This window comes from Centroberyx affinis, unplaced genomic scaffold (assembly GCF_046629955.1).
Source record: "Centroberyx affinis isolate AG114_WGS23_722 - 3 ecotype Tasmania unplaced genomic scaffold, CSIRO-AGI_Caff_v1 ptg000773l_1, whole genome shotgun sequence".
Lineage (NCBI taxonomy): Eukaryota > Metazoa > Chordata > Actinopteri > Beryciformes > Berycidae > Centroberyx > Centroberyx affinis.
Window position 1 is genome coordinate 369,985 of NW_027279381.1, and position 25,016 is coordinate 395,000.

A 25,016-nucleotide genomic window follows, 5' to 3' on the forward strand; every position below is an offset into this window, starting at 1 on the left:
AGGGATTACTGGTTTGTAGAGTTGATATAACGGCAAACTGATTTATCGGTCCGCCTCTACATTGCAAAAAATATGAAGTCACTTCAGTTTAAACACGTGAGCTTCCCTGCTGCCTTGAAACTGCAACTTGACCAGTCCCACCAGGATTTCGTGGAGTTTTTTTGTGATTATTGCGGCCAGAAATGCTTGATTTTGCAGTGGCTTTTCTCAAAAATTGCGATACAATTTGCAAAGTTTTATGTGCTCTTTTTGCAGTAGAATTGCGGGAATTGAGAAAAATTGCAAGCAAAGGGGAAAAAAAATTGAAAAAAAAGTGCTGCACGCTGCGATGACGCCAAGTTACCACGACATGAAATGAGACAATGGATCCAAACCACAAGCGGTCTGTTGATTTGGCCATTTAATGCAGAAAAGTTGCACCAATTTTGCAAAACTGCAAGCTCTCGCAAATATTGCGGAGATTTCTTGAATTTGTGTTAATTATTGTGATCGCAAAATCACAGTTTCCTGGAGGGACTGATTGACTGAAATAAAACTGAGTAGTTAGGTCAAAGATGAGTAACATTAGTAGTTCTAATGTAGTAAGGCTCACTGAGTGAAATTAAGACGCGTTCAATCAGTCATGTTGACAAGAGTTTATCAGTTGAATCCACTAACTGATGAACTTCCAGTGTTAATTTTAATGTCAGTTGTTCATGTGTCACAAAATGAACAGCAAATACTGAGAGTTCAAGAGAAGACTCTACTCTCCATGTTTAACAGAAAACAGCTGCTCCACCTAAAAGTATTATTTAGTTTTAGTTACTAATTTTCATCGCGGGTGTCATCAGAAATAGACCTACTATATTTTCATTTTTTATCAATAATAGACCTAGTATTCACATTAGGGCTGTCCCGAATACCATTTTTTGGGCTTCGGAGCTTCGGTAGTAATCAGCAGTGAAAATTCGAAGCTTCGGCCGCAGCGGGGGGATTAAGAGTCACGCACCTTCAAACTGCTTGGCTTTCCATACACGGGTAACAGTTCACCCGACAAAGTTCACACATAGTCACAGTTCCTCCTCACAAAAACACAGCGCTGAAAACATACTTAACATACATATAACTTCAATTAATAGCCCGAGAGAGAGAGAGAGAGATGGTCGAGCGAGCTAGAAAGTGAATGAAGAGAGGGAGCGGTAGTAGCGAGAAAGCCGGTGAATCAGAGAAATAAAACGTTATTTTCTGATTGTTTCACAGCGGTTACGTTCTAAAGCACAGAGAGAGAGAGAGAGAGGGAGAGCTCCGTATCAAAATACCGGTAGCCTACCTTAGAAAAAAAGATTTAAAAAAAAGATCAACGGAGAAATGTCTTGCTGCTGCTTCTCCTGAGTTTTGTTCAGCAAATTTGAAACTGACAGCTTGAATTTCAGGTCGTACTTTTTTCTCTGTGCCACCATGGCAATCAGCAAATGTGACTGACGTTTCAATGCAAGTAAAAAAAAAAAAAAGAATCCCAAAACTGAAAACCGAATACCTACCCAATGAACGAATATCGAATAGTCGAATATTCGGGTCCAGCCCTAATTCACATACATGCATAACAAGAAGTCTCTATCCTGTAACTTTAGAAGACGGAGGGTTTTCTTGCAATGCATGCTGGGAAGTTTAGTTTAGTTTATTTGTTGTTTTGTAAGGGACAAGTACAGAGAAACATTGACAGTTGCAGAAGCAGTGTCCGATGTACTGTACTGTACTGTACTGTGTGTCTATAGCCCAAGCTAATTTCCAACACCAGTCCCTTGATGGGCACTGATGGTCTGCTAATAAGCTAACAATGTTCCTTATTCAACTGTTAAGCGAGTGCGTGATGAGATGTTCTGTCAAATTATGATTTTACGTCACGAGTCATGGGCTCGTGATTATGAATTATGAAGCCGATGACTAGAAATTGTGAGCTGAAGCTGACAAACCCGACTGAGTTAAAGATTAAAGACAAGTCGTTTTCACTGAATTTCACTGTTATTTTTTTTACAGTGTACGCAGCTGTTTTCACAATACTTTATGAAATGTATAATAAATCGGCTGAAAGTGGCTGATTGTCCGGTTCGTTTTTTTTCTTCACGGAGAGGAAATGTAGAATTAGGAGTTAACAAGCGGGATGAGTATTGTGCGGTTTTGTCCTCATTGGAAAAGCATGATGCTGATTAGCGTGTGTGTGTGTGTGTGTGTGTGTGTGTGTATTAGAGTATGTATGTGTAAGTGTGCATGTGTGTTTGGTCCATTTCCATTTGTCTGATGATTGAAGCATGTGAAGTTATTCCACTTTATCGCCTTTCAGTGGGTCGGTTTTACCTGTGAGAACATCTGTGGTGCTGAGTCTGGACTTAAAGACTTAGAGATGAGTTTCCTCCAGACAGATGTTCAGATGTTCAGTAATAAACCCGACCGCAGTGTTTAGTCGTCCAGTCGGGACGCCCGGGGGTCCTGCCTGTCCCTGGGAGTTTATTACATGCCTCATCTCATACTGCGGCCCTGCTGGTTTTAAATGAGACTCATCTAAAGTCTTAACGAGGCTGGTTCCCTCTGTGTGTCTGTCTGCCTCTCCATGTTGGTGATGATGGGGCTGATTCTGCTGCTGTTTCTGGTTTCATGGCTTTGTGTTGCCTGCACACCGGAGGAAAATAAACTGACACAAGGTTTTAGTTGACTGGCAGCATGTTGCAGCAGTTTATATGGCCAACATCTGTGCCTGCCAGTGGTTTTATTAGTCTGCTTTTATTACCTCCACCAAGGAGGTTATGTTTTCAGTGCTGTTTGTTTGTTTGTTTGTTTGTCTGTTAGCAGGATTACGGAAAAACTACTGGCCCGATTTTCATGAAACTTGGTGGAAGGGTGTAGCATGGGCCGAGGGCCGGATCCGGCTCACGAAGTAGCAATAATAGCACAAACCTTGGCGGAGGTCTGCGTTCTACGAGTGCCCTTCTAGTTCCTTTTAGTCATTTACATCGGCAATCTGAAGGCAACATTGCGCAGATCCATTGCCTCAAGAAGTTGCACCCTGTATCGTCACCTCAAGACATTAATAATTACTTATAATTTAGGGCAGTAATTATTTGGGGAAGTTTCCCTTTAATTGAAAGATCACTTGCTGCCTTCCTATGACACCAGTAGCACCATGAAAATATACTATTACTACTGTTCAGTTCAGTTCAGTTCATTCACAAATCAGTTAAAATACAAGTACAATCATATGAGACATAATGGAGATATGTGAAATGGGACACCCTGATAAGCTATCTGAAGCTTGAGAATAGGGGCCCAGACACTAAGCAGATTGGGCCTCATTCACCAACCGTTCTTAAGAAGAAATTTCTTCTTAAAACCCACTTACGCAGTTTTCACGACGATTCTGACATTCACCAATGTTTTCTTATTTGGGATTTGTTCTTAGGTAAGAACAGAATCTACGCACACTCAAGAGCACACTGACGCACATTTGAGTGCTGACATGTTTGTGCAAAATAAGTGGTTATTGCGTTTCCTTCAATTCTACGGTTGTATAATATTATAGGATTTAAATTACAATAATATTTTTATAATTTATAATATTTTTTAATAATTATTTTCATTATTTTACAAAGTATTATGGTGTTTTAAAATAAATAAACACTACGCTAACACTTCAATTAATATCAATTATGTTAATTGGGATCCCATTTTTTTTTTTTCTGTTATTTTATATCCACTACTGAGCTACTAAATATGACAGCTCGTTTGGTGTTCACTTCCTGCAGCAGTGCCTCTACTTCAGAACTATTTAAGTTTTTTTTTACATTTGGAGTCTGGTGCTTCACCCTCTTTAGACTTTTGTTTGGGCATTCTTGACTTCTCTCAACTTTTCTTTTCAATTTCTGTGTGTGATTTCTGTGTGCACACGGCCCTGCGGTCTCATGCCCTTTTATGGGGATTGGCGGGGCGTTTACCTATATGCTAATTAGGATCACCTGGCACGCGCTTTCAATTTACGAGGACAATGGGATTCATCATTATAAGAACACAGGTGCGAACAATTCTGCGGTTTAAGAACATGTCATGAATCTGACGTAGGCTTTTCTTAGGACCTTTCTCAAGAACAAATTTAAGAAAAAACTTAGGAAGATATTGCTGATATCTCCATAACTCCATAGATATTGCCCATAGTATTTAAAATATATGTTTACTAACACGTCTAGATTTGAAAAAGTGCATGTATTATACAGTAACACTTACAACCTACAAAACACCTAAGACTAACCTAAGACCCTAAAAAGTACTACTAAATGGTCCTAAGACATTTATTCCATCTGTCTAAACATTGATTCAATAGGTAAGATACAATACCAACCCTAACCCTAACCCTAACTAGTTCACTGCTAATGATAATACAATAAAAATGTATTTGTAGTGTTTTTTTAATCAAGTTTAGTGCTTTAACTCTCCAGTAAAAGCAGACATCAAAATTCAAGTGAAATAAATATATTAAAAACATTAAAATAAAATAATTTCAAACATGTGCAGCAATAAGGCACAACAGCATAAAATGATGAGATCACAGTTACTACTCCAATATCTTTGTTTATACCCACAAATCACACTGTAAAAAATAAAACCTGTCTTGTCTCCAGTCCGGACCGCTCAGACCTGAAGTTTTTGTCGTCCTGCTGTGAAATATGGCTGTCGGCCCTCTGCCTGTGAACTCTGTTGACTCTCAGCAGCTGATAGTTTCACATTGTGGGAACTAGAGGCAAAAGATTAACATGAGCTTCACTGAAAACTACCTGTCATACACTCATTTACTGCTCATATTCTCAGACGCTCTCTCTAAAGCCCTATTGTTTTGTGCGGCGCATTCTCACGGGATAAGCGAAGTCTGTATTTTACTCGAATTTACTGACATTATCCCCTGGATATATTAACCTTGAATTATGATATGAATCACCTGGCTTGTTTGTGCACTATTTTTGGAGAAATATTGATTGGAAAGTGTCTGGTCGCTAGCTATAGGCCTAACGTTACTATTAATAGGCTACCACATAATAACTGTTGAGCCTGTTGAAAGATAGAAAAATGAATGTCATCCATCTCGTCATCTTTCAAGATTTCGCTCTTCTGATGGATTTGCGCTTGCTCTTTCTGTGAATGGGTCTCCATGCTGTGTAGCGAGATGAGCCTCCTGAATTTGCACCCAAAATGCTGTCAAAACTTTCATTTATAATTGCCAACGCAGCCTCCATAATTCTCGACCGGAAAAGAGGCAGAAAAAAGGCGCGGAGAAAACAAAAAACCATGGAAAAAAAACAAAAAACGACCCCAAATATTATCACATGACCTCTGTGTTTGGCGAAATATGGTAGGTCATTTGCGGTGGAATTTTTACTTTACAAATTACGGACATGGCAGATTCGCACGGGATTAAGATCACAGAACACCTCCGCAATTATTACAAATTACTAGAGGTCCCCAGGTAATACTAGTCCCGTGCGAATAGGGTTTAAGAGTGAGATTTGGGAGTTGAATTAGTATCTCATTCAGCATCTAACAGAAAGAGTTGGCCAAGTTCGACAAGCACAAAATGTTCACAGTATGTTGTGGCATGGTAAAAATTCATATTAAAACAGCTTTGGAAACTGTTTTGAACTGATATCAGAAAGATGTTTAGGTCCTGACTTCACAGATCGATGCAGGCAGCCGCTCTGGACGACTACAGACGACTCTACTTCCGTTTTATTTACCTGGTTTTCAGTGTTGGTGCCGCTGTTTCAACATCTATTCTTCTAAATATGTTCTGGGATGTGTTGTACAATGTGTTACATGTTGCATTTATATTTTTATTTATATTTTGAGTTCTTTCTTAGCCATTCAATTTGAATTCATTTGCCAGTTAGCTAATTTGCACTCCGAAAAACTGTGGTTCTTTGGCTCCGCCCACTGAGGTCTAACTCAACCAATCAGACCATTTCTGCCTCTGAGAGACGTCAGTATGATGTAACCCCGGCCTGCTCCTGTGTGTCGTCCCGCAGGTCTCCTGGTGGGGGCGCTGGACACGGTGCTGGACTCCAACGCCCGGGTCACACCTTTCCGCATCCTGCTGCAGGTCCCCGGCTCCCAGATCAGCTGGGTGATCGCCAGCGGTGAGACGAGCCGACAAGGCTTCCCCCAACTTCTGCTTTCTCATCGAGTTTTCATTTTGTTTTATTAGCATTCTGTCTGTTAGCTTGTTTTTTCTATCTGCTTTGTCGGTTTGTCTTTTTTAAGATCTCTCAGTATTTCCGCACCCTCTATACCAGTGGTTCTCAACGTGGGGTCCGGGGACCACCAGGGGTCCGTCAGGGGGTTCCAGGGGGTCCCCAGCAAATTGATAAAGTGTTAAACCGCACCATTATTTCATTTACAAAAAGTTAACATGATTAGAGAATGTAGAAGAAAGACTATTTTGATCATAGTTTCTCTGTTATAATCTAATAATCTCTCTACCTGCAATAGAGACAGTCTTGGAATTCTGGACAAAATTATATCTAACAATAAAAATACACAAAATAAATACAAAATCTCATCAAATGGGGGTCCGTGGCCCTAATGTGTACTAAATTTGGGGTCCTTGATGTGAAAAAGGTTGAGAATCACAGCTCTATACAATGACATCTGTAGTTCTTGTACCCACGATGACAAATGACATTTCAACGTTTTCGTTTGTCCATGTGACATGCGTGACATCTCTGACTCCACTGATTGGATTGACTGATTTTGACAAAACTTGCAGGACTGTTGCATACCGGCATTTTCAAAATTCCACTGATTGGCCAAAGTAGGGCGCAACAATAACGGGAAATTGCAAATGATCAATTAGTCACTAATAGTTCTCTATTAGTGACTAATCTCTATTAGATTATCAGTTCTATTATTAAAGTATTGTCGTTGTTTTGGAGCTTTCAGATGATATCCAGATACATTTTTTGGGAGGATTTTTGAATCCCGTTCGTCAATCGTTGTGTTCTAAAAATGCTAGAAATTACATATGATGAAGTTATTAGATATTTTAACATGTCCCTTAATTTTAAACAAATATTTTCCGAACAACCATGGTGTGGATGTTGTGTTAGCCTCGCTTCACAAAGCCACAAAACGCTGGAATGCTGAGAAAAGTGTGACTAGAGATTTCTTTTATTTTTTTCATTGTAGCTTCAAAACATCAGAATCACCTCAGCTAATAAAGAAATGCAGACTAGAGGAAGCCGGAAAGCAGAAAAAGTCAATATTAGTGTACATATGCTCCAATTCAGTTTCACATTAGACTGAAATATTTGGGCCAAAAAATGGTGTCACACTGGAGAGGACAGTTGGCCCAGAGGGGGACTGGATCATTCATGGAGAACGACATTTTGAATTTATATGATTGTGAACCTCCTGTGTTTTTGTCCCTCAGGGGCCGCCATAGAGGAGGTGAAGAAGCACTGGGACTGGCTGGTCCACAACCTGCTCCACTCTCTGTCTGTGTTTGAGAACAAGGAGGATGTGGCGAGCTTCGTCAAAGGAAAAGTCAAGGTACAGACACCTGAGTGTGACTGAGCATCCTGTTTTAGCCAGGACATTAAAATGGATCTCCAAATTATCTGTAGAAACTGGCATCCCAAGGCTACTGACTGTAATATGATCTTAGTCTTTCCTAAGGGTTTTAGAGGGGATCAAGATGTTTGTTAGCTCCAAGTAAAGTGTCCTCATCACTATAGATTTAGAGCTGATCGATAATTCAATATCATCATTTATCGTCTTGCAGTAGATTCATGGTGCTTTTAAATGTTTGTAGTCTTCTCCCAAAATCACTCCTTCCCTTCTTCCCTTCCTCCTGTGAGCTTGTTGAGAATCCCAGTCTGTATTTGTCCTCCTCTTTTCCTCTCCTCTCCTCTCCTCTCCTCTCCTCTCCTCTCCTGAACTCTCCTCTCCTCTCCTCTCCTCCTCTCTCCTGAACTCTCCTCTCCTCTCTCCTCTCCTCTCCTCTCCTCTCCTCTCCTCTCCTGAACTCTCCTCTCCTCCTCTCTCCTCTCCTCTCCCCTCCTCTCCTCCCCTCCTCCTCTCTCCTCCTCTCTCCTTCTCTTCTCTCCTCTCCTCTCTCCTCTCCTCTCCTCCTCTCCTCCTCTCCTCCTCCCCTCCTCTCCTCCTCTGCAGGGTCTGATAGCGGAGGAGTCTCGGGGCCGGCAGGCGGCTCAGGAGGAGGAGCCGGAGAAGTTCCGGGAGGTTCTGCTGAAGTTCGAGCTTCACTTCGGCCTGCCGCCGGCGGAGAAGCTGGTGACTCATTACTCCTGCTGCTGCTGGAAGGGCCGGGTGCCGCGGCAGGGCTTCCTCTACCTCAGCATCAACCACATGGCCTTCTACTCCTTCCTGCTGGGGAAGGAAGGTCCGTACGGCAACAGGGTTCAGGGCTTTAAAGTGTCAAGTGTGTCCTGAAGTGCATTTTAACATCAATAAATCATCACCAGGTGCATTTAGAGATAGGGATGGGTCAATCTCTGAACCCATCGTCTATCGGTCTGACGGCGATTAGAATCTGTGGGCGACGGGCAATATTTGGGGGTTTCCGGTGTAGCCAGCGGACATCCTGGCCAAGACTTCCTCTTCCGTGCGGCGGTCATTGTTTACAGTCCGATTAGCGACTTGAGACGCGAGAGTCGAACGTCCACACAATACACAAACATCGATACTTTTTGTAGGTGTTTTAGGTCCGGACGACATTTCGGCTAATCCCTATAAACAGATATCTGCATACGAGACGTCTTCTCTCAACTCCGACTCCATTCTCGCATCTCAAGTCGCTAATCAGACTGTAAACAATGACCGGCGCACGGAAGAGGAAGTCTTGGCCCGGATGTCCGCTGGCTACACCGGAAACCCGGAAATATTGGCCGTCGCCCACAGAGTCTAATCGTCGTCAGACCGACAGACGATGGGTTCAGAGACTGGGGATGGGATGATACGTTTATCTCGTTTCTAGCGATGGCATTGGCTTGCAACTTTTAATTCTAAATGAAGATTCCTGTTTTTAGCCCCGTGACAGCAGGGGCTCTGTGGATCACGACCAGGTTCGATTCCTGGCAGGAACGAACATTCAATATCACTTAGACTCTTAGGGCTGGTTTCGCGGACAGGGATTAAGCCTAGTCCCAGACTAAAGACAAACTTCAATGGAGATATCCATTGAAAAATTCCTTAGTCTAGGACTAGGCTTAATCCCTGCCTGCGAAACCAGGCCTTAGTCTTGTTCTAGCTCTTTTGTGTTTGGGTTCTTGAAGGCTGATGCTAGTATTTATGGATTGAAGCTGTTGAATAATTTATACTGGGTGTCGCTATATCGTAGCTGCCAAAAAAATGCCCAAAAAATGTTGTAAAATGCAAAATTCAGTGTTTGGCCGAGAAATGTATTCATATCAAATAATAATAATATAATTTTTATATAATAATTATAATTTTCGGTTATCAAATAAACAAATAAACAAATCGAACACATTCAGTCATAATGTATAGATTATGATGATTTGTTCCATCAAATACCAGCTGAAAGGTTCCTTTAACATTTTATGATATTCAGTATTGATCATATATAACACTATGTGGAATCTCAGATATGTGGGAAGAAAAAAACAAAAAAAAAGATGGAATTTCACTGAATTTAACTTAATTAAATTAAACTTCATGAAATGCCAATTCAATTCCAATTCTGTTTCCTGCAGCGTTTTTCAAATTCCAGTTCCTCAGCTGAACTGGTTTGACGAGTTCCTTCATGAACTGACCCCTGCTTCTCTGTTCTCAGTGAAGTTTGTGATCCCCTGGGCGGAGGTGACTCGGCTGGAGCGGGTCTCCAGCGGTCTGATGACCGAGTCGATCCGGGTCGGCACGCGGCGGCGGCAGCGGGACTTCTCCATGTTCCTGAACCTGGACGAGGCCTTCGGGGTCATAGGTCAGCTGGCTGACATCGCGCTCCGCCGGCTGCTGGACAGCGAGGGGCTGGAGCTGGACCGGGTGCTGCAGCAGCCCGCCCGCATCACCAAGAGGTCAGAGTTCACTGTCTTCCTCTGTGGAATCATGTGGTGATGATGTGGTGGTTTAAGGATGTCATGACACACAATCCCGCTGTCTGAACTGATGACAACAAGCACATTTTATTTAAAAACTCAGTAACGCTTTATCTTTCGGGTCCACAATTTCCTAATAATTTCCTATAAAGGAGCTGTTCATTTCTCTGGAAGTTTCCTGAAAGCAGCATGAAGTGAAGCAGCAGCTCTGTAGAAACTGTCTCAGTCTGGAGAGTCGATCAGATACTGAACATTTCTAAAAGAGTTTCCTGGAAAGAACCAAAAACTATAAACTATTTACTGGAAAAATAATATCATATCATTATTTATTGATTTTCATTTGAAGAAAATTGGAGGAACTGACCAACTACCATTCAGCTCTTTCTCTATCTTCACTATAATTAGAACATAACTTCATGGTTCTTTCCAGGAAACTTCCTAAGAAATTAACAGTTCCTTTCTAGGAAATTATTAGGAAATTGCGGATGACAGGAATATTATTTTAAAATCTGAAAAAGTTTTGTTTGACATCACACCTGACATTACTATTCAGTTCAACAGGATGAAAAAACATTAATTTGATTATTTAAGATGTGACTCTGCATACGTGAGTCATATCGTATATATATATATATCGATATCGAAAAAAATCCTGATTATCATGATATTGATTTCAACCATATCGCCCAGCACCAGATTAAACCCATATCACAGACAATATGAACTCACAGGGAAAAGACATGTGACAATAGCAACAGCAAAAGAAGTCACATCCATTTGTTTTTGTTTTTGAACACACTTCAGTTATGTGACGTTTTGACTGAACTGAGGCGTCTCCCCAAATACGAGAGAGAGAGAGAGAGAGAGAGAGAGAGAGACAGAGAGAGAGACAGAGAGAGAGACAGAGAGAGAGAGAGAGAGAGCCCACAGTCTTTTTTTAGCTGACCAAAATGCTAATTGAGGATGACGAGGCGGAGTGAGGCAGCCAGACGGAGAGATGAGTCATGTAAACATCAGACTGAGGAAGGAGAAGCCTCATCTCTGCTTCACATCTGGGATCCATCTCACACAGCTCTCTGCCAGCTGGCTCCTCTTCTCTCCTTCCCTACTTTCCTCTTCCCTCCTTCAGTCCTTCCCTCTTCCCTCCTTCCCTCTTCCCTGCTTCCCTCCTTCCCTCTTCCCTCCTTAGCTGCGTTTCATTAGTCATTTAACCAGCCCTCCTTCACTTCCACTCGTCACTTGGTAATACGTAGCACCATATGTAACATGAGTGGCCACTTGCAGAGCAGGGGGGCGGGGTCAGAGCAGGGGGGGCGGGGTCAGAACAGGGGGGCGGGGTCAGAGCAGGGGGGGCAGGGTCTGAGGGGGAGCAGAATATTTGAAACGGAACACACTTGCCCTTAAGCAGGCCTAATAATTAATAATAAGAATAAATAATAAAAATTACACAGAACAATGAGTAATGAAATATTGCAGATGAGTTCATTTCATAAATGTCTAAATCCTCTAAATATTGTTTGTTTACTTGCATTTATATTTATCAACAAACAACTAATGGGAAACAACTAATGAAACACACCGCTCCCTCTTCCCTCCTTCACTCCTTCCCTCTTCCCTCCTTCACTCCTTCCCTCCTCCCTCTTCCCTCTTCCTTCCTTCTCTCCTTCCCTTTTCCCTCCTTCACTCCTTCCCTCTTCCCTGCTTCCCTCCTTCCCTCTTCCCTCCTTCCTTCCTTCCTTCCTTCCTTCCTTCCTTCCTTCCTTCCTTCCTTCTCTCCTTCCCTTTTCCCTCCTTCCCTGCTTCCCTGCTTCCCTCCTTCCCTGCTTCCCTCCTTCCTTCCTTCCTTCCTTCCCTCTTCCCTCCTTCCCTCCCTCCCTGTCCATGCTGAGGATCACTCCTCTGCCTCAGACTGTAATGGAAACTGTAGCAGCTCTTAAAGCAATATTCCTCTTAGTGTTAACATGGAGGTTATTCAGCAGCTGACCACCATGAAAACCAGAATATAAACTATACTCACCAGCAGTGCTGGGGGGTAACGTGTTACATAGCAACGCATTAGAGTAGTCAGATTACTTTTTTGTGGTAAAGACTAACATAACGCAGTAGTTCTTCAATTTATGTAATCAGTTATTACATAGTTACTCAAAGTTACATTTTGCTACTTGTATTTTTCTTTCAAAAGGTTAAATGTTTAGTTGGTGCAAATTTAAAAAAAAAAAGGTATTGTATGTTACAAGATGTTATTAAAGCAGACTGCAGCAGGCTGGAGGTTACGACTCGCTTTCAGAATGAACAACAATAAACTGCAGAACTTGGAGATATTCACATTACTTTGAACTGATGGAAGAGAAGGATCAGAACATTATTGTTAACTGTAAGTTTAACTTTCACTGTCAAACCTGAAGATCTGAATTGAAAGCTTGTGAGTCAGTCTGCTGTTTATTCTGAGTCCAGACCGGATCAGTTAGTTTCCTCTGTGGTCTGACTGTTTACTGTGGAACCAGGTGACTGAAAGCTCCTTGATGTTTTCTTCAGACAACAGTAGATTGTTACTTCAGGCTGTGTCCCAAACGTGATGATTAGTGATGATTTCTGTACATTAAGAGTGATGACATCAGCAGAAGACGTATTTTAAAGGCATGATTTTACGTGGGTATCGTGAAAGTACTCTAACCCGTTACTTTTAATAAAGACTAAATTAGTAATGTAACTAGTTACTATTTAGGGCAAGTAACGAAGTAAAGTAACTAGTTGGTTTCAAAAGTAACTTTCCCCAACACTGCTCACCAGGATCAGATGCAGCTGCACGAGTTTGTAGCGTTCACATTTTTACTTCCCATTCATTTGAATTAGGGCTGAACAATTAATCGAAATTTTATGGAAATCGCAATATGGCCTACTGCAATTTTCAAATCGCAGGAGGTGCAATATTTGTTAATGGCGAAATGTGTGTCAAAATACCATTTTAAATGAAATATTGTGGCGCTGCAGAGATGTCCTGGCCTACACATCATATTCTACAGACTTAAGAAAACATCTTTGTTTGGTACAGATCCCCGCAGAAATCACACCATAATCATTTTAATACGTTTTTCAATGAAAATGAGAATAATGATGTAAAAATGATCATTCCCTCTAATATTGCGAATCATATTGCAATTGCAATATCAGTCAAAATAATCGCAATTAGATCCTGCTTTAAGACAACAAAGCATCTCGGATCCTTTGTCATTTTTGCATTTCTATTCTCGGTTTACAATAAAATTAGTATTTAAAAATAAAAGTAGATCTGGTCTCCCAAACAGGAACTATCTCTCCTAAGTGGTATCCCTCCGCTGTGTTCTCTTCTATCAATAAAAATGATATTTGGAGAAATTCTGTTCTAAAGCGTTGAACCAAAAGTGAGCTGGAAATCACAGCAGCAAGATCCGTTGTTGAGTTTTTTTGTCTGTTGCACATTTTAGTGTCATATCTACTGTGTGTGTGTGTGTGTGTGTGTGTGTGTGTGTGTGTGGGCCAGGCAGTCAGTGATTCACTGGCTGACTCTCTGGTACATAGTGCAGTTTCTCAGCTATAAATCACAGTTTGTTTCATACTGACGGAGAGTCGCTTTAGCTCTGCTGCTTCCTGAGGGAAATTACATCTTTGCCTCGAGTGGCAGCTCATAAATACACCACTTGTTCTCTCTCTCTCTCTGTGTGTGTGTGTGTGTGTGTGTGTGTGTGTGTGTGTGTTTTCTGCTTACTGAATACTCCTTGCTGTGTTCCTGTAGGTAAAATCTGTCTGCCTGTTTACTTTCACATTTTAGGTGTTCTTAACCAGTAGTAAGGAGGTCAAAGGTCAATAGATGTTTTTCCAACCTGTCTCACCTCTCAGCAGTCCAGAAGTCAGTTGGTTTGATGGTTGATTAGTCAGGTCTGAACCTGACGGGACTTGACTTGACAGTTGGACATGATGTTTTCTCCCAAACAGAGAGAGGAAAACAAGAAGATCTAGACTCAGTGACTCAGATCAGATTTCACCGTCATCGCAGCTTTCTTGCCTCTTGTAGTTTTAAACAAGTTTCTGTTTGTGGTCGGACATTTTTATAAGGCAGATGGCTGAGATAAGACACACACACTCACACACACTCACACACACACAAATGCACTTTAATGTACTATCTTCTTTTTATTCTGTTTATTATCAACTGTTTTTATCTGCAGTTTTGTCCTCTTGCTTTCTGTAAAGCACTTTGTGACAAATCTTGTGACTTGTCTCGAAATCACACATACACACACGCATACACACACACAGGGGTTAAAGTGGGATTTGGCAGGTGGGGTGGGGGAACCGTGTTTGGTGGGGGGGGGTCAGGAAATAAAATAGTATTTAAAACAAATTTCCTGCCTTTCTACACCACCTAACCTCTTGGATTAAGTCAAGAAACAGCAACCCTGTATAATGTCAACCAGAAATGTAAAAAATATGTTATATTACTAGATTTTTTGAGGTGCTTATATTCATGATTTTGCATAGGCATACTAACCTAAAAACCTATTATTGGGAACCGCGAGCGTCCCCGTTACCATAGCAACTCACTCTCACTCCTGTGAAAAATGTCAGTTGCGTGAGTCTCTCGGTCAATGCGTGAGAGTTGGCAGCCCTGTGAACTCGCTTGACATTATTATGTATGAAACTGCCAATCAGATTTATTTACTTATTAATCGAAGGTGCCGGAATGCCGTTCCGGATCGTTCCGACCCACTTTAACCCCTGCACACACACACACACATTTTAACAATTTATTCATGTCCACATAGAAGAAAACGGTACAAGGACACAAACAAACACTTCTTTGGACTCTTCATTGACCACCACAACATCTGCTGTATTGGCAGACAGATGTTACTATTGCAGAGATGGAACATGGAAGGTTTGACACAGGAATGCTTGTACATTCTCACTGAGGGTGGAAAATGGTTTGATATGTCCTTGTTATGAGGTCCACTATTCTGTCTGACGTGCTGTACATTCCTTTGTAAGCATGACAGCCATTCAAGATGTGTGACATTGTTTCAGTGACCTGTTCTGTGGTGTGATGCAAACAATGAGGAAACACACACACACACACACACACACACACACACACACACAGAGTGCAGGAGAAAGAGAGTAAACTCATTTCAGTCATAGCTCTCTTCCTCAAATTCAGCTGTTGCCTACAGAGTGGAGTTTTTTTTTTTTTTTAATTCACGTAAAAACCTTGAAACCAGAACAGGAAGTAAATGTGAAAGTAAACTGACCAAACTATTTGTGACCGAGCAGAATTGTCTGTTGACCGCAACACACAGTTATAAGTTTTGTGTACTAACCTGAATGTCACAATGTTCTACTTTTCGTGTTTAGATTGAGTTTGTCTGAACACACACAAGTGACGCAAACTGAAAAAAGAGAGAAGAAATGAAAACTAATGAAAACTGCAGGTGAGACATGGAAACACTTCAGCCAGACAGAAACAAGGAAATGAAATTAGCAAACAGACCTGCAGGTGAACTGAGCTGCAGAGAGCAAGAGACGTCTAAACTCAACACACAGGAGAAAAACAGCAAAATACACACATAAGTAAAGGAGATAAAATAATTCAAAAATGGCCTGATGCCAGAAAAGGTGAGTGTTTTAGGAGCGAAAGAGAGTGTTTTCTGTTTTTAAGAAGAAAGAAGAAGAAGAAGAAGAAGAAGAAGAAGAAGAAGAGAAGAAGAAGAAGAAGAAGAAGAAGAAGAAGAAGAAGAAGAAGAAGAAGAAGAAGAAGAAGAAGAAGAAGAAGAAGAAGAAGAAGAAGAAGAAGAAGAAGAAGAAGAAGAAATAAAAAAACATAAAACAAGGCAAAACGGTTTAAAGAGACAACAAAATACTAAGCGTGGATCCTAAACAGATTTAAAAACAGAATAAAGATATGAGCTATAAGTATGAACATGTGAGTCCAGTTAAAAGTACAAGTTAATTTATTACATTATAACCTGACGACTCGTTTCTGCCCAGCTGTTCTCCCTCAGTTCTGTCAGCTGGTTCATGTCCTGAACCTCGGTGTGTTTTCACTTCTCTTTTCTCTCAGCTTCATGCTGGTAAACAGAAGTTCACTCTACAGACATGCTGTTCTGTTTTAACACGTCTTTCTTTTTTATCACTCTCTTTCACTCTCTCTCTTCTCTCGCCTCGCTTCACTTTGGTAACTAATCAGTTATAAACTCTGTCACTCATTTACTTTACATTCTGAATCCTCCGCAGAGTGTTTCCTTCTTTATCAAGTCAAGTCAAGCAGATTTATTGTCATTCAACCATATACAGTTTACAGTGCAACAGGACAATACAGTACAATACAATACTATACAATACAGTACAATACAATACTATACAATACAGTACAATACAATACAATACAGTACAATACAATACAGTACAATACAGTACAATACAATACAGTACAGTATTATACAATACTATACAATACAGTACAGTACAATACAATACAGTACAATACAGTACAGTACAGTACAATACAGTACAATGCAATACAATACAATACAGTACAATACAAAAACAATATACAAGACTACAATACACTATGTAACAGTTAAATATGGTATATATACGATATATACAATATAATACAACATAATATAATATGCTATAACATGCTATATACATAATATACCATATATAAAATACTATAACATAGTGTCACGTAATATAATATAATATAATATAATATATATATATAATATAGAAAAGTATGTTTTGTATTGTTATGTTGCAGGGTGTTTGAAAAATAAAAACAATTAAATGGGATATATATATACATACATATATATATATATATATATATATATATATGCATATATATATATATGTACACTATATATATAGAATTGTACTATATTATATAATATATTACAATGCTATACAATAGTATAATAGTAAAATGCATACGCTAATATAATACTCGGATATAATGTAATAAATAAATATCCTACAGTACAGTATGTGTACAAATAAATTATACAGTCTGAAAATATGTATGAGTATAAAAATAAATCTTTATTCCACTTTATCATGGAGAACTGCACTGAAATCCTCCATCATCCTCCCAGAGATCTGACAGTTTAAAGCTTCCCTGCTCATTGGCCAACATACAGACTGCAGAACAGACCAGTCAGGGTCTAGTGGTGAATTCAGACTCACGTATTTCAATAAAATGCCAACACACCGCTGCTGCCCCAGCGGTGTGTTTTAGTGGAAGAAGATGGAAGAATAAAAGGCAAACCAGTTAATAAAGTTCACATTGTACTGAAATGCGTCCTGCCAAGTCGAATGAATGCATGTCGAATTGAAGCTTGGACCCAGCTGGTTCAGAATCAGTCTTAGTTCATGTTCCACAAGGCATATATCACTCCAATGTTTTACCTTCACTTGAAGGATGACATGCTCGTCTATGGGTTGAGGAAATTGTAGCTTGGGCTGATGAAGCTCTTTCAAAACCCCTCTGGACAAACTACAGATACATGGTGCTCAGGCTAAAAACAAGGCTGCATGGTTTTCTTAGTTCATGACAAGTTTACATTTGGAGATGCAACATTTCTACCCAACTGCAACGATATGTTTTCTTGTTTTCTTGGGGTTTATCGTGGAGGACTGCACTTATTTTAACCTAAACCTTATTTGTCACATTTCTCTTGTATGCCCTTAGGAATTACAACCAGCTCACTGTGTAGCACTCCTCTGTCATCCTCTATCATTTGTGTCTGTTCATCCCTTATTCCCTTATCTGCTGTATTGAATCAGATAGTATTGATGGAATGAAGCAGGTCTGTACACAGTTTACGTGCTTAAATGAAAGATTTCGGGCACAGCCATATTAACCAGATCTAACAGCTACAGTTATGCTATCACTCGTATACATAAAGCTTCTTATATATATTATACGTTTATAGAAACCTGTGAATCGAGCCTTTGGTCATGCTTTGACATGCTGAAAACTGATGGCGTTCAGCTCGGAGTATCATGTCCAGAGAAATTAACGGATCTGGAATTTTTGCAAGAACTGAATTTGAATTACGAGAACTGAATTTGAATTGCGAGAACTGAATACAGTTTCAGAGCAAATTAATTCAGTTTCATAATATTACATTCAGTTTCAAGTTTACTGGAATTCAGTTTCAAGTTTACTGGAATTCAGTTTCAAACTAATGAATTCAATTTCAAATTATGCTATTCAGATTCAGTTTTTCAATGCAATTATTCGAGTTAAACAATACAAATTCAAATTATGTGATTCAAATTCAGTTTTTTAATGCAATTATTCAAGTTTAGCGATTCAAATTCAAATATAAATAATTCAATTTCAGTTTCTAGTGACACATATTTCTGCCCATAGATGTGTCTCTGGGTCTCCCTCAGAGTCAGAGAGAGCTTTGGGGATTTGTGTCTCAGTGTGGAGAGGCGAAGCGGGGCGTAGCGATGTTAAAATTTAAAGCTGCCTCTCCTCCCTGCTGCGTCTCTCTCTCTTCCCCCTCAGGGCCGAAACCAAACTTTGGCTTCCAGTCACGGGGGGCAGAGCGTCGCCTGGAGGCTTCAGATCCGTCCATATGTTCAAAATAACAGCCAAACTCTTTCCCTCCTCTTCCTAAAGACTCGCTCACGTCTGATTTCATCCAACGAATTAGCTCTTCATCATGAAAAACTATGTGATTCAAAGTAAAAAAAAATAGCCGCACTCCCACAGCTTCAATGCAGAAGTCTCTATTGCCTTACATCATTAAATAACCAGCGTTTCCACAGCAACACTGTCTTCATCAGGGTATCAAGCTAATTAATCACTCAGAGCTGTGGGAGTGCGGGTACATTTTTAAAAATTTGAATCTTTTTTTCTGTTGTCCAGCACCACATTAATGCTGGTGTGTTTCAACTCAGCTCCAAGAAAAGGGATGTGATGTCATTTGTGACAGACTTTTTTTTTTTTTTTACTTTATGAACATTTCTCACATTATAAGGACAGCAAACAAAAAGCAAACAAGAAACAAAAAATAAAAAAGCAAACAAATATGAAGTCATGGGGTGATCAATAAATCAAGGCATATTTGCCTAAATTTGTGCGACTATAGTTACAATATGCTTAATGTTAGCTAGTTAGCTGCTAACATGCTAGTTAGCATGTATCGTAATTTCAAAACATCTATCAGATCATTATGAGTGTAAATGTCCATCTAGTCCTGCCTCAGACTGACTGAAGTTGCTGCTTCTCTTCTTTGCATGTCTGTCCTCTGTTAGAGCAGTGTTGTTTAAAACTGGATAATTAGAGATTCCTCCGTGTTGGATTTTTTTTCAGAGGTCAACATGTCCAAAGCAGCATTTCTATTGGCCAGCTGTGTGAATTCACAGGTCAAAGTTAATCACTTATGAATGCAAAGGGGTGAAATCATTTCGCAGCCTGAAATGACGTTTTTTGAAGTTTGCCTGGTTTTCAGTGGAAGTGAATGAGAGGCAAAATTTCCACACACTTTGGTGCAGCCTGACTGCTTAAGGCTCACTGAGGGAGTTCATCCTGGTTCTGTTCCTGCTTCCTCATGAATAAAAACACCATCCATAGTTTTTTCTCCCCAAAATATTTGTTTGTTACATCTATGATCCTCCTCTTAGTGTTTTAGGGGTTTAGGCCTTTAGCGAATATGAGCTCTGTTCCTGCTTCCTCATGTCTGTAAACTCCATCGCTCTTTTTCCAAATATCTCTCTGTGTCACCGCCTAACTCTTCCCCTCCTCGTCGTCTCCCCAGGGTCCTAGAGGAGCAGGCGTTGAGGGAGTACGTCCTGGCTCTGTTTCTGCTTCCCCGCGGCGAAAGGCTCCATGAGGCGGCCTCCTGCTCGGTGTGGACGCCGCACGCCCGCAGCCACGCCGCCGGCACGCTGTACACCACCGACAGCTACCTGTGCTTCTCCAGCCGAGAGGAGGGACACTGCATCCTGCTCATACCGCTGTCTGAGGTACCGACCAATCGCAGGCTCGCTGGGGCCCGCTGAGGCTCGCTGAGGCTCGCTGAGGCTCACTGAGGTTCACTATTTACTGTATGAGGAGTGCAATGCAGTGTTTACAGGAATAAACTGAGTTTTGGGGAAATTGAGCCATTGGTCAACTTACCTGTTGAGTGACAACACACCACCAAATCATCCATGTGTCCCCAGTAAATTGTTGGATCCGGTGCTCCATGCTAAGGACTAAAGATATTAAAATAGCAGTTTCATTGTGTCTGATGGAGCTGACACACATCAAGTTTTGAAGTGAATAATGCTTATTTTCAGGAAAAGAATTGTAATAAAAACCTGTTCCTTTATATGGGTGGATAACACCTTTATTTACAAACATATGCATTTAATATATTACAGAAAAATGAAAATCTAAAACGTTTTGTCCCTTATCTGAAGAATCAGTGCACTATGTTGAGTGATAGTAGCTCCATGCTAACACTTTAACATCCACTCTGTTGAGTGATAGTAGCTCCATGCTAACACTTTAGCATACACTATGTTGAGTGATAGTAGGCTCCATGCTAACACTTTAACATACACTATGTTGAGTGATAGTAGCTCCATGCTAACACTTTAGCATACACTATGTTGAGTGATAGGAGGCTCCATGCTAACACTTTAGCATACATTCTGTTGAGTGATAGTAGGCTCCATGCTAACACTTTAGCATGTTGAGTGATAGTAGCTCCATGCTAACACTTTAGCATACACTATGTTGAGTGATAGTAGCTCCATGCTAACACTTTAGCATGTTGAGTGATAGAAGGCGACCAGCATTATCTCAAAAGTGAGAAAATGGAACTTGTAGCAGCTCTAAAGCTAAGTGGTCAGTGATCTTAGATGATATGTGACTACGTCTGGCAGTTTTGTGCAGGAGACTGGTAAATTTACAGGAGATAAATTTACCATACTGTTTTGAACTATCACAGACCAATTTCCATAGTTTCCATAGTGGGCGATGAGAGACTGAGTACAGCTAAAAATCACTGAGCATGAACATGTGGTTTCTCACCTGAAATAGTTCCAAAAATAAACGTGGCTAAGCTATAGTACAGTATATCGAGTTAATGATATTTTATTTTTATGAATCTAGACCAAACAACAAAAAACACTATTCACCAACCAACTACTCATCACCAAAAGGTCAGTCTTCTTACTCTGGGTGATGCTAGTGGCCCGTTATCACGGTAAAAGGTAAATGGTCTTGTAAAATATCTTCTGCTGTCGGTGTTCACACACAAGACAGAGCCTTAGCACATTAGCTTTTCATCAGTATTTTTAAACTTTTATTTATCCAATGTTGACTGAGCACACTGCTTTTCTCCATCAAGGCTCTGCTTCAAACACACTGATATGAAGGAGAGTTTAGATCCTTTGAGTCCGTCAGGGACGCTCAGCAGCAGCTTTTTAAACTTATAAGAGAGGAGAGTGTTTCTATTCAGTTTCCTCATTCAGTGTGCTTCACACAAAACACAAAAATACATAATTTGTCTAGTTAAATGGCATTAGAAAGGAAAGAAAGAAAGATAAAATGGTAAAGTAAGGATAAAAATCACAACGATCAACTCATAAAATTACATTAAAAAGAAAGAAAAAGGTAAAACAGGTAAGTACAGATAATAATAAAAATATAAATAAATAATAATAACAGCTGTTCCACCTCCAGACAGATGATTTAGTAAAAGGCCACAGAGAAACTGAATGTTTTGAGTCTTTTAATCTCCCAAAGTGACTTTCCTCCAGATCCTTTATCAGAGTGTTTCTGCAGGAAGCCGCTCTTGTGTTTTCAGGCCGGCTTGTTAAACAGTGTGTGTGTTTACTCTGCCAGCTGCTGGTTAAAGTGTAACGCATGGGCTGGTGCACACACTAACACATTACAGTGCTGAGGGGGATGCTGCAGTAACACAAGTAACTGTTAGTGTACATGGTGTTAACAGACATGGTGTTAATTGTAATTGGTTCAAGCCCCGATCTAATCTAATGTGAACAACTAACACCTGTAGGGAGGGGCATCCTGGTGGCTCACTGGTCTTAAGGCGCACACCATGTAAATGCAATGCCTTGGGAGGGAAAGTGTCAGCTTATTCTAAATGCTGTTTGCGTTCAAAGAAAAAAAAAAAAACCACACCACTCATTTTCCTATAGGGGGGGGTTTAATAATTGATTATATTAGTAACAGCTTGAACACTAAGGCTCATCAGCTATGAATGAGATGAAACAACATATGCTCTGCAGTACTAATCTAACTGCTTGTGTATTATTTGTTAAGGTCACAACGAAATGAAAAAGCTTTTTTTTTTTTTTTTTCTAGCTCATTCTGACTATCTTACCATACACCTATTGGACAATTTAAGCCCAAATGATATTGTTTTTATTTTTTTGTAGTTTTATATCAGAATCCCTTTACTTTTACTTCCTGGAAAACATGGTGACCTCATAGTGTACCAAGAAGCATAAATTAAACACTCCAACCAATGAAACATGACAGTCCCACCCCTCTGCCCCGCCCAAACCAAACTGCCTTCCTCTCCCTAACTGATCTCCCATTGGTTTACACTTTTGAATGATCCCTCCTTGCATTAAGCCCCGCCCCAACATCCTGTTAGAACAGGAAATACATCACATTAAGTAAGATGCTCTGTAGCAGCAGTCTGGCCTGTGTTCACATCAAGCTGCTCAGCTGTTACACAACACACGGGTCACATGGCTCTGTTTCCCACGCTTGTTGAGCTGATTAATTACTGCTCATGATTTATTGAAGCCACGCATGTTTAAATGTAATGTTGGAGGCCCAAGAAAAACAAGCAGCTTCCCCGGGATACAGGCTGTCACTGTACTTTACATTTTACCACCAGGTATTGTCTATTAAACGAGCACAGAGCACCAGCCTACTTCCTTACCCTTATTGTTATTGCATGTGAGGAAAAATTGCTCTTCTAGTCCTTCTAATTCTGTGTTTTCACCCCTCATTTCCTCTTCTTTCCCACCAGGTATTGTGTATAAAACAAGCAGAGAGCAGCAGCCTAGTTTCTTACCCTCATTCTTATTGTTTGTGAGGAATAATTGCCCTTCCACTCCCTCTTAATTCTGCGTTTTCACCCTTTCTTTTCTCAATTTTCTCTCCAGGTATTGTCTATAAAACACCACCCAGCTTTCTTACCCTTATTTCTATTGCATGTGAGGGATAATTGCCCTTCTACTCCCTCTTAAATCCGTTCAATCTTAATGCTGTGTTTTTGCCCCTCGTTTCTCTAGGTGTTGTCCATAGAGAAGGCGGAGAGCACCAGCCTGCTGCCCAACCCGGTGATAGTGAGCGTCCGGGGTAAGAAGGCCTTCCAGCTGATCGAGCTGCAGGACAGAGAGGAGCTGGTGGACAGCCTGAACGCCCGGCTGAGAGCGCTGCAGTGGAAACACTCCATGTTCCGCAGCAAGACGCACAGCAAGAGAACGCTGGTACGTACCAGAGGTCTGTGACCCGACCCGACCCAACCTGACCCGACCCGACGGGACCCAACGGGACCCGAGACTGTGTGTCGGGTATCGGCCGGGTCGGGCTTGGTTTTTAAATAAATAATTCAGGGTCGGGTCGGGTCGGGCTCGGTTGTTTTGGGTTTTTTTTCATGGGGAAAAAAGCAAAATGTTTTATTCTCCTCGCTTTCTCCTGAAGCTCTGTGTCACACAGCCCCCCTCCCTCTGCTGAGCGCTTCTCTCTCTGTCTCTCTCTCTCTCTCCCTCCCTCCCTCCCTCCCTCTCTTTCTCTCTCCCTCTCTTTCTCTCTCCCTCTCTCTCTCTCGCTCTCTCTCTCCCTCTCTCCCTCTCTCCCTCTCTCCCTCTCTCTCTCCCTCTCTCCCTCTCTCTCTCTCCCTCTCTCTCTCCTCTCTCTCTCTCTTCCCCTCTCTCTCTCTCCCTCTTTCTCTCTCTCTCACTCTCTGTCTCTGTCTCTCTCTCTCTCTCTCTCTCTCATTTTCTGTTTTACAAATGATAAAGGGAATTTCGATGTGGATTTTAAAATTTCTGTTTCTGAAAAAAAAAATAGAATGACAAAAAAATACACTGACTTTTAAATAGGAATGTTTTGATTTTGGGTTTCGGGTCGGGTTTGGGCTTCAAATGTTGCGTTACAGTCGGGCTTAGTTTCTGGTCCGGCCTGAACGTCGCGGGCTGGGCTCGGGCTTCATCTCCAGACCCGTGCAGACCTCTGGTACGTGCAGAACCCGGTCTCCGCAGAGGTCCGCAGGGAGACGGCGAGCGCCCGGAGGCTCCTCAGAAGAGATCCTGGAGTTGTCCCTGGATGTTTCCTTGAAGAACCCCAGATGTTAGCAGTTCCTCAGCACCAGGGTCAGGTTCACTTTATGAACGGGTTCTTCAAGGAACCTTCTGGGGTTCTCCTATGGTTGCAATCTGAAGGATCCCTTAAAGTTCCTCGGAGGTCTAGACTAGTGATTCTCAACCTTTTTCATATCAAGAACCCTAATTTAGTCCACATTAGAGCCACAGACCCCCATCTGATGAGATTTTGTCTCTCAGACCCAAATTTGAGAATATTTTTATTGTCAGATATGATTTAGTCCAGAACTCCATGACTATCTGTATTGTAGGTAGAGAGATAACAGAGAAACTATGATCAGAACAGTCATTCTTCTACATTCTCTAACTGTGTTAACTTCTTGTAAATGAAATAATGCTGAAGTTTAACAATTCATCAGTTTGCTGGGGACCCCCTGGAACCCCCTCAAGGACCCCTGGTGGTCCCCGGACCCCACGTTGAGAACCACTGGTCTAGAGTGTAGTGTAGTGCTGCTTATTGAGGTCTGGTCGTGTTGCTTTTATGAAAGAAAATATCTAGAAAATATAATATATTTTTTAGTAGAT

The 25,016-nt window shown here is 41.0% G+C and overlaps 1 protein-coding gene across 2 annotated transcripts in view; it reads left to right on the forward strand.

Moving 5' to 3' along the window:
* Nucleotides 1–25,016, forward strand: part of LOC139644698 (TBC1 domain family member 8) — a 59,606-nt gene that overhangs the window by 8,626 nt on the left and 25,964 nt on the right. For both annotated transcript variants that reach the window (XM_071520155.1, XM_071520156.1), the window contains exons 2-7: nucleotides 6,042–6,152; nucleotides 7,445–7,563; nucleotides 8,185–8,413; nucleotides 9,824–10,064; nucleotides 19,895–20,102; nucleotides 23,400–23,597. In XM_071520155.1, the coding sequence (XP_071376256.1) occupies nucleotides 6,042–6,152; nucleotides 7,445–7,563; nucleotides 8,185–8,413; nucleotides 9,824–10,064; nucleotides 19,895–20,102; nucleotides 23,400–23,597 (1,106 nt within the window). The remainder of the gene's footprint in view (nucleotides 1–6,041; nucleotides 6,153–7,444; nucleotides 7,564–8,184; nucleotides 8,414–9,823; nucleotides 10,065–19,894; nucleotides 20,103–23,399; nucleotides 23,598–25,016) is intronic.